Source organism: Populus nigra, chromosome 1, assembly GCF_951802175.1.
Source record: "Populus nigra chromosome 1, ddPopNigr1.1, whole genome shotgun sequence".
Classification (NCBI taxonomy): domain Eukaryota; kingdom Viridiplantae; phylum Streptophyta; class Magnoliopsida; order Malpighiales; family Salicaceae; genus Populus; species Populus nigra.
This window is the reverse complement of record NC_084852.1, coordinates 45,982,172-45,999,566: the sequence shown is the minus strand read 5'-3', so window position 1 is coordinate 45,999,566 and position 17,395 is coordinate 45,982,172. Positions and strand designations below refer to the sequence as shown.

At 35.9% G+C, this 17,395-nt stretch overlaps 2 protein-coding genes across 3 annotated transcripts; one reads left to right on the top strand and one right to left on the bottom strand.

The window, feature by feature from the left end:
• Nucleotides 1-1,462: 1,462 nt before the first annotated feature.
• Nucleotides 1,463-10,758, bottom strand: LOC133680890 (transcriptional corepressor LEUNIG_HOMOLOG-like). 2 transcript variants are annotated; one of them, XM_062103916.1, is made up of 19 exons: nt 10,535-10,758; nt 10,345-10,436; nt 10,132-10,207; nt 9,913-10,010; nt 9,584-9,693; nt 9,238-9,506; nt 9,107-9,161; nt 8,879-8,990; nt 7,705-7,754; nt 7,342-7,614; nt 7,160-7,219; nt 6,723-6,947; nt 6,070-6,211; nt 5,882-5,991; nt 3,507-3,656; nt 2,946-3,101; nt 2,720-2,836; nt 2,433-2,630; nt 1,463-2,026 (listed from the first exon to the last, which is right to left on the bottom strand). In XM_062103916.1, exons 3-19 carry the CDS (start codon nt 10,161-10,163, stop codon nt 1,883-1,885), a joined length of 2,301 nt encoding a protein of 766 aa, XP_061959900.1. In that variant the 5' UTR covers nt 10,164-10,207; nt 10,345-10,436; nt 10,535-10,758; the 3' UTR covers nt 1,463-1,882. The 2 variants fall into 2 exon arrangements, with proteins under 2 accessions (XP_061959900.1, XP_061959899.1); XM_062103915.1 differs by having other exon boundaries at nt 10,132-10,202.
• Nucleotides 10,759-14,556: 3,798 nt separating this feature from the next.
• Nucleotides 14,557-16,372, top strand: LOC133680980 (glycine-rich cell wall structural protein-like). Its single transcript, XM_062104053.1, has one exon. It carries the CDS (start codon nt 14,725-14,727, stop codon nt 16,027-16,029), a length of 1,305 nt encoding a protein of 434 aa, XP_061960037.1. The 5' UTR covers nt 14,557-14,724; the 3' UTR covers nt 16,030-16,372.
• Nucleotides 16,373-17,395: the final 1,023 nt, after the last annotated feature.

Sequence of the window (17,395 nt, the reverse complement as noted above, 5' to 3'; positions counted from 1 at the left end):
CACACATATTTGTTTTAGATAAAGGGTGAGAAAATTTGAATTCAAGCACATACAAATAATTATTTTTATTGAGTTGACATCGAATTTTTAAGGAGTAGCCTGGTGCCTCATCGTTACAGACAAATATCACCTCTGTTTATTTACCATCACCACCACCACTACTGTCTCGTCGGGGTACGCATTTGGTGATCAAAGCTATACTATAAATTTTAATTGAATACGAACATAATGGAAATAATAGATCAGATTTGACTTGGATAGTTATGTGTCCAAATTTGATATTTAATTAATCAGAATTTTAAGTAACGACTATTTAAGAAGAACACAATGTGTTCAAATTTATAAATTATTTTGTTATTATGATCATAATATTGATGCTTCCAGTTATACAGGAAACGTGGGTTCAGGTGGTGTAAGAGAATACCACTTGATTGTAAAAGGATACTCATCATATATTTATTTACATATATTTTATTTAATAGTAATAAATAAAATTAATTGTATATTGTTTGCTTATTGCAATCCACGTATAACCGTCACACAGTTACAGGTACTCTAAACAACTAAGTTATGATTAGTTAGTATCCTATCACATAAGAGACATATATTTGATTAAAAGAAATATAAATATAAAATAATTTTATATATATATATATATATATATATATATATATATATATATATATATATTACAGAAAAACAAGTTACTTTTACGCTCCCACTATCTTTATAGTGTTAAGCTCATCACAATTTTTGCAAATCGCATCAAAGCCAACTTATGTGAGTGAATGGTTTGTAAATTTATTTTTATAATTGTTATTACACATGGCACAACGACATAAAATTAACTTAATAAATCCGAAAACTACATAAATCAGTAAAATAACATGATTTAGAGTTTTTTTAGAAAACTTCAATGTAATTTTTTTTTTTAATATTAAAACATCGACTTATCAGATCAATCAACACTTTACTGCTTAATCTATTAAATTTATAATTAATCTATTAAATTTATAATTTGGATAATAAACTCTACTAGAATTTTTTTAAAAAAAAACTATAGTAGGATAACAAATAGAAACTTATAAAACCAAGTGCAAATTAAATATCAAATTATTTATTTAAAATTATGATTTCTACAAATAAAAAAACCAAACAATTTATGAAGACATTCAAAATCAATAAAAATTTTAAAGATGAAATTAAGGAATTGATTGAGAAAAAAAAAGGAATAAAAAAAATCACCTTCAATATTCATTTTAACAGTGAAGGAGATGAGTTAAAACTCCAACTCTTAAATGTATTAGGTAATCTTATCATGTGAAAATTAATTCAAAAAAAAATATCATTAAAAAAAAGTAATGAGTTAAAAAGAATAGACAATTAGATAGAAGATTTCTTTTTCAATTATACAGAAAAGAAGCAAATGTCGTATCTAAGAAATGTCATCCAAGGCAGAGGGTATCAAGAAAAGAACCTCACAATCATTAATATTTACCTGCCTAAATATCGGTTCAATCTTCAACAGGAACAGACGCGTAAAGAAAACGTTCCATCACAAAGCTTTCAACTCAATGCCCTTTGTATCAAAGCATCAGCATGCTGAGGGACCTCGCAAAACAAGTACACTTGCACTAAATCATTCTGAGTAATTTGTGTTCAGATCATAACAGATGCAACACTCAAACAGCTAGTCGAAATCAGGGAAACCTCAGATTCCCCTTGTTACATATACAAATAATTAAAATAAGAGAAGAAAAACAAAACAAATTTACTGTATCCTTTTATATCATTTTTTTTTTTTTTTACTGGAAGACCATGTCAGAGAATGGAAAGGCCAGCAAGTTGAAATCGGGGGATTTGAAGCACCAAATGGCAACGCTTATTTCCATATCTTCACACATTTGTCATGACTTGCAGAAGCAACCATCCCTGTAGCTTGTGATTGAGCCAAAGCTGATATCACACACTCATGAGCTGCAACTGTCATACACTTGTTCTCCGCCATGTTCCAGAGCTCTAATGACTGAATTAGAACAATGGTTACAACCCAAGGAAAAGAAAATAGAAACCAACATTAGTAATTAATGAAATTGTTAAAAGTACAAATAAGTATAAAATATCAACAATTGTAACGCTGAAAGTTCTCTGAAAATAGATATTACGATCCCATGAAGTTAAGAAGATACTTTGTTTCCTAAAACACAAGCACACAACATTCCTATGAATTGCAAAAGGTGGGTTAAAATTGAAACAAAGTCCTTATATCGTTGGATTGTTTCCTAAAAATGCAACAAGGTTGATCTGTTTCAAATAAAATGGAACTTGAAGTGCTCACTTCCAAAGCAGGATCAATTACAGGCAACAGCACATTTCTGCTGTTTATAAAAACACAATTAAAACTTAAATACTAGTATCAAAAGAAAATTTACCTGGTATCCTCCAATAACCAAGAGAGTGGCATAGCCTGGATGGAAAACACAAGAATGGAACTTATTCCCACTCGAACTAAGTTCATGAATGCAATCTCCCGTGGCCAATGACCACACTCTAACAGACTCTTGACTGACAGAAGCCAAGTACTCCCCGTTTACATCCCAACAAACAGAATGCACCTCTGTGGAGTGCCCCTAGAGTAAAAAGGATTCATTTATTATCACATAACAAATGTGAAAGGGGTTTTATTAGTTTTCTCAGCTTCTAAGTTCAAGACCAGTACCTGTAATGAGTGTGTCTGTCTGTCAGACTCAATATCAAAGATGGATACGACATTATCTGAAGCTGCAGCCAGCAGTTGTCCGATTCTTGGCTGAAATCTAACTTGTGCAGTCCCCCCCTACTCCATCAAATGTCCAAAATTTAGAATAGAAAAGGAATTCAAATCATCAGAACTTCAAGAACAAAAACAAAAAAAAATATACATGTAAAGGATCTTCATGGCTAACCTTGGATATCCGGGTGCAAGAATACTGATTGATGTTCCAAAAGCGAATCTCATTGTTACCATCACAGGAACAGAAAAGATCATTCTTCTTAGGGTGGAAGTCAAGGGACACCACATGTGAGGTATGCCCTGTAAATGTCTTCAAGGAATACCTTGGCTGCAAGGATAACCACATTTAGTGCTTACTAGTTTGTATGCCCGCGTTACGTTGCACAGGGACCATAATTTTTTAAACGGAAAAAAAAATATCCAAGTCTCAGGAAATTTTTTGGCATTGTTTTTAAACCTGAAAATACAGTTGTTTTGAAAAGGAGTGATGATTTACCTATGCGACATAATAGCAAGCCCCCAGAAGAAAAATAAATAAATAAAAGAATTCAAGTATAGAAAAATTGTTATACCATGGCCAAAGAAAAAAGCAGCAGTAAACTTATGGAACTGACAAATAGTTTGAGGCAAAAAAAAATTGAAGACTTCAATAGATTTTTACCCAATTGATAACTTAAATCATACAAAAGAATGGATGATTTTTGTGAGAAAGCATTAGAGATAGAAAACTCACTTCTGCAGCATCCCAGAGGCGTACACTTGTATCAAATGACGATGTTGCCAGCTGAGTTGAATTTGGCCTGAAACGAACATCAGTAATAATGTGGGTATGCTCTTCCTGAGTGCACTCAGTTTGCAGAGTTTCCATGTTCCAAAGAACAACCTACTAACGTGAAAACAAGTAAATCCACATCAATTCTTATCAACAAGATGTCAATTTTCATGGTTCATAGTTGCTTTTGCTGATTAAAAAAGCAAAAACTTAAAACAATATCTAAAGGAATGATTTTATTATGGCTTAGTCCTATGTTTATTAGTCCACCTATGTTTTTCTGCTTCGATTGTTGTAAGTATAGTATGCATGAAACTTTACAATTTCATTTAATGAGAATACTGAAAAACAAAAAAAAAAAGGTAGTTTAGAAATTATGGGAGCCTGTCATTTAGTATTTCATTAAGTTGCAGTGATGTGATACGAGTAATAGAAAAAATGCATAAATGTCCACATGTAGCATTCATATTTTAGTTATCCAGTTTGAGCATTCTGTTCTTGCTTGTAGAAAAGGAAAGCAAATGAAAATAAAAAACACCAAGCTGACAATACAGATCTCTTTCAATTTTAAAAAGTAACACATGCAAAGTATTTAAAGACCAGATGCTTCGAAATTTTCAGACATGTCAATTATCACATTTTCAAGTTAGAATGTGGTAACTAGACTGTAAAAACTTATTTCCACAATATGACATTGTACAAAAGTATAGCAATGATCTTAAATTGATTAAGAAAAGGAGAGAGTTATTGTCTTCATTTTTTCAGAGATCATCTCCCTTCTACAATTGTCCGCCTTCTTCACTGTATTCTCAAAATGCTTCCACTTTCTTCAACAAACATGACCTATAAACCAAGGTTTATAATGAATGAAGCGTTGGCTATTGACTTGTATGGCTGAAGCTGTAGACGCTGGAGTGCAAGTTCCAATACTCCCCACCATCCAATTATAATAATGGTGAACCATGGTTCATAACACACACAAATAAAAAGAAAAAAAGTGGGGTGCATGCTAGGAACCATGAGTACCACATGCTAATAAGAAAGCCCATCTGCTCTCCAGGTTCTGAAAGACCGGCACCATATATATAAAAGATATTTAACTGAGCCTAGTAGAAAGTAGAAAAATGGCCATGAGTATGTACACAAAAATTAACTCAAAATGTGGTTATCAAGCCGCAATTGGATTAACAAAAAAAATGCAAATACTCTTATCAGGGGAAAAAACAATATATAAGAATAACTATTAAGAATTAAGAGTGCTGGCAAAGGGATTAAGGTTTATTCTAAAGAGGTCGCCCTCAATTTCATCCACCAGGATATCCAAAAAAAAATTAGCACAAAAGGGGGCAATACCAGAATACATAAGAGAAGATCACAAGCTTCCTTGGCATCTCAAGGTGAGTACACCTTCTCACCCAAATAAATATCAAGAGATTGTGATTTTACACGTAAAGTAGCTCATCTTTGAATGAACCAGGCCAACGTATTGAAACGTTAAGGAGTTAGTTGATGCAATTAAACTACCCAAATTGGTTATCATCAATGGTTAAACTTGACAAGGCTAATTGTGTTGAGTTCCTATTCAGCAAGTAATGAGGTCTTAGGTAACTTGCAGTAAGCTTACATTAATCAGGTCTAGGAATGACACGCTCTTCATGTGCAGGTCCAACAGAACCATACAGTGATAACATCCAATGATGACAAAAACAAGAAGATTAGAAGAACAACAAACTATCCTAGCACATGCAGCAGCAAGAACAATGAAATACAGCAATTGCAGGTCCCTGATAAGTATCAACCCAATGGATAAGCCTAAGCAAGGTGTAACTGTTACTCTATATGATTGCAATAATTAACCTACTATCCATCAATTAATGAATAGAAAGATGAAGCAGATGAGCCGAACGAGATGATGCCATATATGTAAAAATGATCACTTATAGGATACTGTAGAAATTGCTGCATTTAAATATATATCCTCATACAATATTTATTTAGTTAATAGTTTCCCAACACAATATCTCATCAATTTCATGCTCTAACTCATCGAACCTTGGAGTGCAAGCAATGATTTCTAAACTGACTTGAATCATCTATTTAGTGAGGAACAGGGAAATAGTGTATTTGGCTAGCAATCAAAACATGATTAACATGGGCATTATAAGCTCGTTACAATTGTCCACATTAGTGCAGGTATGCACTAACTAATCTGAAAGTCAGCATCCAAAGATATGCAAGCAAAATGAAAGTAAAAAGTTCAATCATCCAAAATTGCCTTAACATGGCAATCAGAAAATGAAATTAATCCTTTCAGGCTACAATACAATGCATTATACCTTCTTGTCATGCCCAGCACTGGCCAACAATTTCCCATCTGTAGAGAAGTGACAGCAAACAACTTTCCCATTACTTTTGCGTATCGAACTAACTTCACTGAAGTTGAAACCTGAGATGTCAAGAAATAGGCATTGCTATGGTCAATTTGAAAAAATTAATAGTGCTAGGAATTGAAAATATTGCTTACCCTTTGAAGCTTCAGCAGCATGTTCAGAGGAATTCCTTTTTAAAGTACCAAACAAATCCCTTCCATCTCCATCATCATGGGATAAAAAAGATTCCACATTATCATCTAAGGAGCCAACATCTGCAAAATGCTCAATGTCTTCCTGCAAAGAGATAGAAAGTCAAAACACAGGAAATAGATAGGACCAACTTTGGGCAATACCGTGAAGAATATTCCACTAAAAGCACAACAGTATAACTTAAATTGACTAAGGAATACATTAAAATAGCAACACAGGCTCAGAAATAAATAAAAGATTTATATGAGTGCTTGGACAAGCAATTTCATTGGGCAAAAATATAAACTAATTGCATTTGTAACAATACAAGAAAGTCTGATAACCCCACACTTGACGATTTTTCCATTAGCAGTATGGGTTGTTGTGGCTTCCAAACAGCAGATTCCTAATGTTACATTCACATCTCTAAGTTATTCAAGTCACAGCTTGTAAGTTTGTTAAGAGTGATACAAGAAAGTCTGATAACCCTACACTTGACCATTTTTCCATTAGCAGTATGGGGTTGTTGTGGCTTCCAAACAGCAGATTCCAGATGCTACATTCACATCTCTAGGTTATTCACGTCACAGCATGTAAGTTTGTTAAGAGTGCATACCAGTGGGTTTGTGGATGATGCAAGAGCTCCAGTTGCATCACCACTGTACATCAAACCTTTTGGCATGCTATTGACATGCTGTAAATTGCCAGCTGTGGCAATCCCATCACCAGGAGTATGAGTTGATGGAGTTGATGGTTGTGAATTAGAAGGGCCCACTGTATTTCCAGTACCGGTACTATTAGCAGGTCCAGAAGATGAAGGGCCTTTCCTCTTTCGGTTACTCTATTACACCATAAACAAGCATTAGTCAGTGCTTTAACAATAAAATTATATGGGATATTTAGGAAAGGAAATTCATCTTGCCACTAGTTAATATTGAGCTCATGGGTAAATGCAGTAGAGTGGATAATAAAGCATGAGGTCTCAAGGAACTTAAAATTTTGTTCCATGTTAAACCAGGTGTATATTATTAAGTGCATTTAAGAAAACACAACCTGCTGTGGGTGCAAAGGATCTTGTTGAGAGGATGATTGTTGCATCTGTGGCAAATTCATCTGTTCAAGACACACAACCACATAAAGCATTAAGAACTCATAACCCAATGAGAACAGTTCAAAACATCAAAATTTGGATTAATTCAAGGTAGAAAATCCTAATTCAAGGTAGAAAATCCTACCTTAGATGAAGTTGAATGCATTGGAGAACCGATAGAACCATCGTTTACATTTGGTTGGCCATCTTTGCTGTTCAAAGCCCCTCTTGGCAATCCCCTAAACTTCCGTGGATCCATATCTCCATACATTGGTGAAGCAGCAAGATTGCCTTGTGCCTGGACCTGTGCCAATAACTGCTGTTGTTGTTGCTGTGGCAAAAGCTGAAACTGACTAGGACCATGTAAAAGAGGCCTTTGAACTTGTGCACCCAAACTTGGACGAATTTGTTCAAGTCCCTGTATAATCAATAATAGCCCACATTGTGAACAACCAGCTAGATTTTTAATCAAATCTCCAGAACAAATGAGCTCCAGTATAGAACTTACTGTTAAGGGCCATCCCCTCAAGGGAAGACCATTGACTCCAGGGTTCAATCCTGAACATAAATTAAAAATAATTAAAATAAAAGAGATTCTAAACATAAAACTTGATGGGGATTAGTACAGTAGAATTCTTCTTGGATTTTCCAGAATAAGTTGGAGGGAAGATTTTTATCCAAGGTGAATAGACACTCATCTATTTTCTTGAATTCAAAATACCATTACCTCTATGTACTGCTTGCATTTTGTTAGTTATTCAAAATCTAAATCAACCATGAGATATCTATTTTGATATATATGGCATGATAAGAAGTCTGTTTACAATAACATTTTGAAATTATGGATTTTAAAATCTTGGATATACCAGAAGTTGTCAACTGGATATGCAAGAAATGTTTGATGATTGTTGTTGTGCAAGATCTAGACTTCAATAAAGCTGCACAATGATGATGGGCCAACGTATTTGTCCCAAGTGGTTGGAAATAAGTAGGTAGAAAAACAGTCCCACATATTAGACTGTACAAAATAAAGGGACATCAACATGGACCTTTATTCAAAATAATAATTCAGAAGCGCAAGTAGCCAATACCTAGCTAACAGAGGAATCCTTAATGAATGCACTTAAATAAGAAAAAGAATAGTTGACACTGCTATGATCATAGACAGGAGACACTCGACCTTCTTAATCTTTATAACACCCTTCTTGGGTTTGAGACTGGTGGAGAAAGATTCTTTTGGTGCAAGCAAGTACATTAATATCTCAATCAATAGGTCAAATCAAGCGGGAGAAAGTTATGACTGTATGAATAAACAGAGAAGAAAGTACAAGCACTCTGAAGGACTTCGCAGTTTTACCTTCTCATATTGACATACTATATGTTACAGTTAGATCACCACATCAAGAGTTGAAGCACATGGTAACAGATTTTTTAATTTGTTAAATGACCAAGGAGTTTCATAGGTAACAGTCAGGAAAGTAATTTATGGGCAGTGGAAGTTTTCATTCCTTCTGTTAGTTAAGATTTATGCAAGACAAAATTAGTTCTAAAACTTTATTCTTAAAAACCAGATGCCTAGTTTTTACAAACAGGAATAATGCGAAAATCAATTTGTAAATGCATGTGTTTATATGCTCTCATCTCAAGTACCATTTCTGCAATAAAGGATCCAATATATTTACCTGCATTTCCAATTCCAGGTTTTGAATGCATGATTCCCTGCCCATAAATGGTTGAAGGGTCCATAGGCAAAGATCTCTGGGCAGCACCCAGGCTCACTTCAGGTTTGACATCCTGTTGAATGAATCAAGCACTCAATGAAATTGTGAAAGCAAAAAATCAGAACTCAGAGTTGCAGCAAATATAGTTCTTTTTGTTAAAGTAGTGACAGCGTTCTGTTGAGTTCGTGCCTGGATTTGCTGCAGTGCTGCAGTAACACTCCCAGGATTTCCTTGGACCAATTGGCTGTGTCGGCACAAAAGAATCAGCATGCAAATATTGGGTATAAAAACTGTCTAATAACATCTACAAAGAAATTTACCCTGGATGGTTTGTAGTTGATTTGAGGAGGGCCATCCTAGCATCAAGATGCGGTTGGGATGTTTCAGACTCCATTTGGTTGGAATGCTTCATACGTTCCTCATACATTTTTGCAGCCAGTGCACTGGCATTTGATTGCCCGAGCATTCCTTCAGAACCAATAGAATTTACCGGACCCCCAACGACTGGATTATTAGGACCCCCTCGTTGCAACTGAGCTTGACGCATTAGTTGCAGCTGTTGATGTTCCTTTGTCTTGCTTTGCTGTGCCTACACATCAATGCAACAGTCCAAGTAAAGAACTTCAACAGAAGATGCATAATAGGAAGGCAGGCAATCAAACCCACCTCTAAATACGCTGCAGCAGTCTCGGAATGTTTCTCATTTGTCCTTGCTATAAAAATATCCCAGAAGACAGACCACCATTCAAAAAGAAACCCCCCAGGAGCATCAATCGCTGCACATTCAAACTAGTAATTATATCTTAAACATTTCAACTCCTTTTGCACCATATTTAGGCAGCTGATTCAAAGCCAAGCCAAAAAAACCCGACTACTGTCACTTCCATTAACTTCTAAAACACCAGCATAATTATGGCAAAAACCTATGCTATAACAAGCTACCTTTCCCCCACGCTTCTTGAAAAGTAAAGTAAAAGTAAGATTCTGGGCCTTACCAACTGGATCGGGGTGAACTTTCCCCTCAGTCATGAATGATTTTGCAGTAGCATGCAATTTCTTCTTCACCAAATAATCATATATGTACACATCAAGCCTGTAAAAAATCAGCCAGTTTAAAAAAAATACCATTATCAAAAACCTAATTATTAACAAAAATAAAAGACCAAGCAATAAATTAACAAAAATAAAAATTGAAGAAACAAGAGATCACATACATTTTATCTGCTTCCCAATTACTCTGTGCCATGATTTCAGCTCAAAAATACCAAACAAAACTGCTAAGAACCTAAACTAAAACAAACAAAAACTCAGCCAGTAGTAGCACATAAAATTGATCGATCAAATTCAAATCACAATCCACAGAATTTCGAGATTTATAGAAAATTCATAATTCTAAGAAAATTAAAACTAAATACATAACAACTTACCTTAATTTCGAAAAATTATACGGATCAAAAAAGGATTTATTACTGATCACGGACTCTGTGTAATAGCGATCTCCATTGATCAAGCATTGTCACTGAATACAACAATTATCACGCAAAAAAATTCAAAAAATTCAACACAAAAATTCAAATAAAACCAGAATATTGTTGAAATAATTAATTTAGCGATTACCTTTGATTTTACAACTTATGCGATGAATAAAAAAAAATAGAAAAGGTAGAAGCTTGGGGCTCTGTTATTTTAAAGGTGCGAGAAGGAAGTTTTAACGGAGTGAGAGGGCGGACTGGTGAGAGTCTACTCGAGTCGAGACTCGAGAGGAGAGTCTGAGCAGGATCCGAAGCTGGGGTGTGGAAGGTTTGAGTCTGGGGTGGGATTATTGGTTCGGTGTACGTGCAGGTTTGAAACTAGAGATGGCCGGATAAATCGGTGACGTGGACGAAAGTAAAAAAGGCGCGTGGACTTTTGCCACGTTGGATACATCCATGAGGTCTGGATTAATGGATCATGTTAACGAAAATTTGTTCCACGTATTTGGTCCAATTTATGTTTTAAAAGTAATTTTTAAAAAAATAATTGTTTTTAATTTTTAAAATTAATTTTTTATATATCTTTTTATATATTTTTAAACAAAAATATTTTCAAAAAAAACTACATTTTAAAAAATAATTGTTGTTACAATTTCAAATAGTCTTTTAAGTGTTTGGATTGTGTTAATGTCTGATTTTATTGTTTAAAGTGTTTTAAAAATATATTTTTTATAAAGATAATATTAAATTAATTTTTTAATATTTTTTTATAGTTTAGATATGCTAATAAAATAAATAAATATATATGTATATATATATTAATATATTTTTAAATAAAAAAATATTTTTATAAAAGCAACATGTATCATAATTAATAATTAACACAGAATACTGATGAATTTTTAATACATTTTACTATCAGCTAATAATTTTTTTCTTTATTTTTTTAGTCTAAACCTTAGGATTAGTTCATAGAAAAAATAATTAATTTTTTAAATACACAGAATCTCACATTTTTAAAATAAAGAATACGTAAATTGATTAGAATATATAGTCTTCTTGTCAAACCAAAAAAAAAAGTATTAATATTCCCTTTCTTAATAAGAAATTTGAAGTTTTAGCTTTTTTATAACCAAAAAGAAACTAATAATTTATTTATTAATATTCTTCTATTTTATCTATTATTGTTATAGGAAAATGGAAAATAAGTTTCAATATCGATTTTAATTCTATAATGCTATGTGTGGATTGATGGAGAGGAATTAGACACCAATAGTGGACTGTCAAATTAATGACATTCAGGAACTTAAAAAACTCAAGGACTTGAGCATAATAATGGTCCAAAATTTAATGTTTCTAAAGGTAAAATATATGTCATAGAGAAACTTTGAAGATCAAAACTATCTAATTACATTTACCTGCCAATTTTTAATAACATTATAGAGACATTCGTTGGCTGAAATTGATATCACATCATTAGGATAGTTGATTTAACTTCTATATTCCATCAATAAATTTCTTTTTATTAACATTAATATTCGGATTAATTTGCGTGTATTTCAACTAATCTCACGGGTCCTAAAGTTAACGATCATGAAAGTTTCTAGTCGTCATCATATTAGCAACCACAGAGTTCGAACCTGAGACTATAGAAAAAACAAACCTCTTAATTCTAAACTCTTATCACTGGGTCATCTATTAAATGGTTTTGATAAAAGACTTTTGTTAGAAGAATATTGAAATGAATGAAAGTTCTTAATTGAGAATTTTGATTTTTTTTTGGTAAAATTGATATAAAAATAGTTTAGATTCAAAGCTATGACTATCTATATAAGTAAAAGAGCTTTTGTTTTTCCAGGTTTGCCCGGTTGAAAAATAAAGTAATTACTCTTCAGATTCGGTAACTACAAGAATTTTACCATTTTTTTAGCTGATAGTTATCGTCTGTCCTTAATTCGGAGAATAGACTACACATACACACATTAATAACCAAGTTATCTACACGTACGTACACACATTGATGATCCATGGGATGATTGATACGCGATATATTGCAGATGGAGTAAAAAAAAATTAACATAAAAAAATATTTAAAAGTTGCTTAAATTTTTTTTGAATAATATATCTGTGGGGAAGCTAGAAAATAGATTAATGGCATCAATATCTGGAGTTTTGCTCGTAAAACACTGAGCAATCAATCAAAGCCATTGCTTCTTCACTAGCTTCCTCAGCACCTCTGAACTTTTGCTTCCTTTATTTTGGGTAGAACTTTTTCCTTTATATTAGCTTGGTACTAGCAATGTCGATTCTCTGTCATTGTTGCTATTTGTTCACTGCAACAATTACTGCTTAAGTTTCTCTTGACAAGTTGATTCGAGAAAATAGAATTTAAAATTTAATTCGGATTAGTTTCTTAATTGTTAATTCAATCCAAACTCTATTAAATTAATATAATGATATCATTTTGAATCAAACAATTAATCTAAATTACTCAAATAACGTAACATTAATACAGATCTTTTTTCTGACTGCTAAAAAAAAGGATCTTTTTTCCAAGTCATTAATTCCCTGGTCAAGTGTTGCAGCTACGTTGAAAGCTGCAGCTCAGGTATAACTAATTCAAAATAACCATCCTCGTGTTCGAGTCATGGCGTGGTATTGTGTGACTTGTGGAGGTATGTTTAAAAACGGCGCCGTGGAAAAATAAATGTCAGTAACTTTGTACTCAGTCAATGCATTCAATAATTTGCCTCGATCGAGTTAAATGGCAAGAACAGGATATCTTTTCCAGCTCCTAAATTCTCAATTCCCAAATCATCTAACGTTATCCTCTCTAATCATATTATGAAAATTAATCCCTTGAGATCAGTCCGGTTAATTAGCTGCCATATCCTACTAATATCTTTGAAATAAGTCAAAATCACACCAGAATTGATTGAGTATACACCGTGAGAAAATCTTATGGTCCCGAAATGATAAATATAATTAGTGTTATTTTATTAGTTATTTTTTGAATTAATGTTTTGTTAAAAAAACAAACATAAAATAAGAGGAAATTAAAAAACAAAATTCATTAGCATTAAAAAATGATAAGAACATCCCAACTACAATTGTTTTTCATTTATTGCGTACTTCAGCACAGGAAAATTAGTAGGTTACGCACCCACCTTCTGGTAAAAAAAAGAAAAAAGGCCCTGTGCTCACAGTTAGTTACAACAGCACGGAGAAATTAAGCTTATACGTACGTACGATACTTCCACAATTGAGATCGTATAAGAATTAGATATGGCTGCCACCCGCCCCGAGAGTTGAATCCAAATATATAAGATTACGACGTTATATATAAGAATTAAGACGATTAAAGTCAATTACCAATGAACTGAACTTTAAGTGTGTGTTGGCACACATGTATATTGCGAGAGAAAATTAAGAACAGACACGATGTAACACCAGATTTTAGATAGAAATTTGGCATGCATGGATAAGCATTTTCTTGCTCGTAATTTAATTAAATGCCGCATGCATGGTGTTATTTAAACCTTATCTTTTACACTTTTACGTAGTTATAGCTATAACCTATTCAATATATTCTGGCATTTGCATGAGCAAGCTAGCTAGCTACTGCAACTTGATTATGAAATCGATATTGACAGCAGAGGGCTGATACAGATCTTCTCCATCGAGCTGGCTACGGCCAGCTCTATATATTGATCATATAATTATATAATTCCAAGCGGGTTAAAATCTGGGCCGCCTAGCTCGTGAGAGAAAGAGAGAGACAGTACTCGTGGCTGGGAACATAGTTTGGTATGCTCATTAATTGCATCATTGAATGAGATTCATTGGTTTTGATCCTTTTCATAAATTTCATATAAAAAATAATTAGCTAGCCAGCTCAAGCACTAGCATCCAAGTTGACTCCTCATTGAGAGGGAAAACTGATAGCAGTAAGCTCTATGAAGTCACTCATCAAGTCAAAAACCCTAAGCTAATCTTTTTCAAGCAACAGAATACAATCATAATTCGTTCAATACCGAGTCAGTACTGAGCTTGTTGGAGAGCACAGTTGGACCAATAAATTCCTTGTCCAATAGCTGATGGGTCTCATTTACTCTTGTAAACGCGTGACATTTAAGAGTTATTCTGGATCTATCTTGTATAGTGTATGCTCAGTACAAATTAATTATGCACACTATCTCTCTTCTTTCTGCTTATGAGTATATATACATGTGTATATTACACTCTCTTGTTGCACTACTACACAGTTAGCTTTGCTAGCTAGCTTAAGGGTTTTTTTCTTCTTCTCTGCTGGTTTTGTATGTTTATACTGGCAAAATGGGCCTTGTAACTGGTCACCGTGTTGTGGGGGCTCTCTTGTGTGCTTTTCTTCTGAATGCTTTAGTTGTGGCTGATCATGTTACTACTGGTGACAAAGACGATAAGCATTTGTTGGGTCGTCCCCATTTGTTGAAGAAGGGGTTTATACACGGCCGTAGGTTTGGTGGTGGCGGCATAGGAGGTGGTGCAGGTGGAGGACTTGGTGGTGGTATTGGAGGTGGTGTGGGTGGTGGCTTTGGTGGAGGTGCAGGGGGTGGCGGCAGCCTTGGAGGTGGACTCGGTGGTGGTGCGGGTGGTGGATTTGGTGGAGGCGTAGGGGGTGGCGGCGGCCTTGGAAGTGGTGCAGGAGGTGGATTCGGTGGTGGTGATGGTGGAGGCCTTGGAGGTGGTGGAGGCCTTGGAGGTGGTGGTGGTCTAGGAGGAGGTGGTGGCCTTAAAGGTGGACATGGTGGCGGTCTAGGAGGTGGCATTGGTCATGGTGGTGGTTTAGGTGGTGGTATTGGACATGGTGGCGGTCTAGGAGGTGGCATTGGTCATGGTGGTGGTTTAGGTGGTGGTATTGGACATGGTGGCGGTCTAGGAGGTGGCGGTGGACTAGGAGGAGGTGCTGGAGGTGGTCTAGGTGGTGGACATGGTGGAGGTCTTGGTGGGGGCGGTGGAGCTGGTGGCGGTCTAGGAGGTGGCGGTGGACTAGGAGGAGGTGCTGGAGGTGGTCTAGGCGGTGGAGCTGGTGGAGGTCTTGGTGGGGGCGGTGGAGCTGGTGGAGGGCTAGGTGGTGGTGGTGGACTAGGAGGAGGTGCTGGAGGTGGTCTAGGCGGTGGAGCTGGTGGTGGCGGTCTAGGAGGTGGCGGTGGACTAGGAGGAGGTGCTGGAGGTGGTCTAGGCGGTGGAGCTGGTGGAGGTCTTGGTGGGGGAGGTGGAGCTGGTGGAGGGCTAGGTAGTGGTGGTGGACTAGGAGGAGGTGCTGGAGGTGGTCTAGGGGGTGGAGCTGGTGGAGGGCTAGGTGGTGGAGCTGGCGGTGGAGCTGGTGGAGGGCTTGGTGGTGGTGGAGGGCTTGGAGGTGGAGGTGGAGCTGGTGGAGGGCTTGGTGGTGGTGGTGGGCTTGGAGGTGGAGCTGGTGGTGGAGCTGGTGGAGGAGGTGGTTTAGGTGGCGGTGCAGGTGGCGGTGGAGGATTTGGGGGAGGTGGTGGTGTTGGTGGAGGTGTTGGAGGAGGGTTTGGAGCTGGTGGTGGTGTTGGTGGTGGACTAGGTGGCGCCGGTGGAGGTGGTGGGTTTGGAGGAGGTGGTGGTGGTGGTCACTAAAAATTAATCAAGTCCTTAATGTGCTTTGCAGCAGAGAAGGAAGGAAGAACAAAGAAGAAACGTTCTTGTTTATCACCACGAGCCACTACGAAACCTAATGCACTAGATGTTTCACTTTCTAGTTTATGTTACTTAAAAGGGTGTTTACAGTTCATTCTTTCTCAGCATTCTGGACTGGAAATGGTTGATCATACTGTTCTAGTACGTCCGTCGTAACTCGTGATATAGTTTTCTCTTCATGCATATCATGGTGGAATCTTTGTAAACCATAACCATGCATGTATTTTGTATTTTGTATCATCTGAAGATCAATGCAGAAATAATCAAATTAAGTTGTACCCAACCAATCTGTATGATATCCACATGCGACCTGTCCGCGGAAAAAATGAGCCACCAATGAGGTGACCCTTAACGTCCTGTCTCCCATATGTGTTTTCAGACATTGATGTTCCAAACCTAACTTGCAAGCCACACTGAAGGCCATCGTACGTACAGCAACACGACATGCATGCCTTAATTGACAGAACGAATTAGGTATCCTTTAATTCGATGGAGAGGAGAAGGAGGTGCAATGAATGTGCTCTTTTTTTTTAAGTTTAATGTGGTTGTTCGGTCCGGTCAGTTTACGTGTACTTCGATTAATTTTACGGGTCTTGAAATTAACAATTATATAAGGGCTCGAACCTGAAACTATAAAGAGAGAGAATGAATTTGCTCTTTAATTTGGAGGGAAGTGGCCTTACTTATTTCTTTGCATATAGGCTGAAACTATAAAGAGAGAGAATGAATTTGCTCTTTAATTTGGAGGGAAGTGGCCTTACTTATTTCTTTGCATATAGGCATGCATGGATCGATGACTTGGAAGAGATAAGTTCGTATATATCCATGATGATCATGATCGATTTATCACCCAGAATTACTCTCGAATGGTACTGACCAGCTTAATTTATGTCACCTTTTTCTTTCCTTCTTAGATAAGAAAGCACAGATCCGATAAACCAAAAAAAAAACTACGAATTAATTTTACATCCATTTTAATTTATTAATATATTTTACGCACAGAGACTATAGATATTGTTTACATACATTACAATCAATTGTAAAAATGATGGCATTACTTAATAGCTATAGCGGCTAATTCTGGTTCTTGATAGCTTTTTGGCTGATCAGCTGGTGTTTCTGTTATCGTGTCTGACTGTCTGTCTCCTTGCTTTTACCCCAAAACACCATATAGTATCCACACACGACCAGTGCTGCTCCTAACATGCTGTGTCTCGCAGAACAGGGGGGGAAACGTCAAAGCTTGAAGCCATGGACAGGTACAAGATGCATATATTTTTCATGAAAAATTAAATTACACTTAATT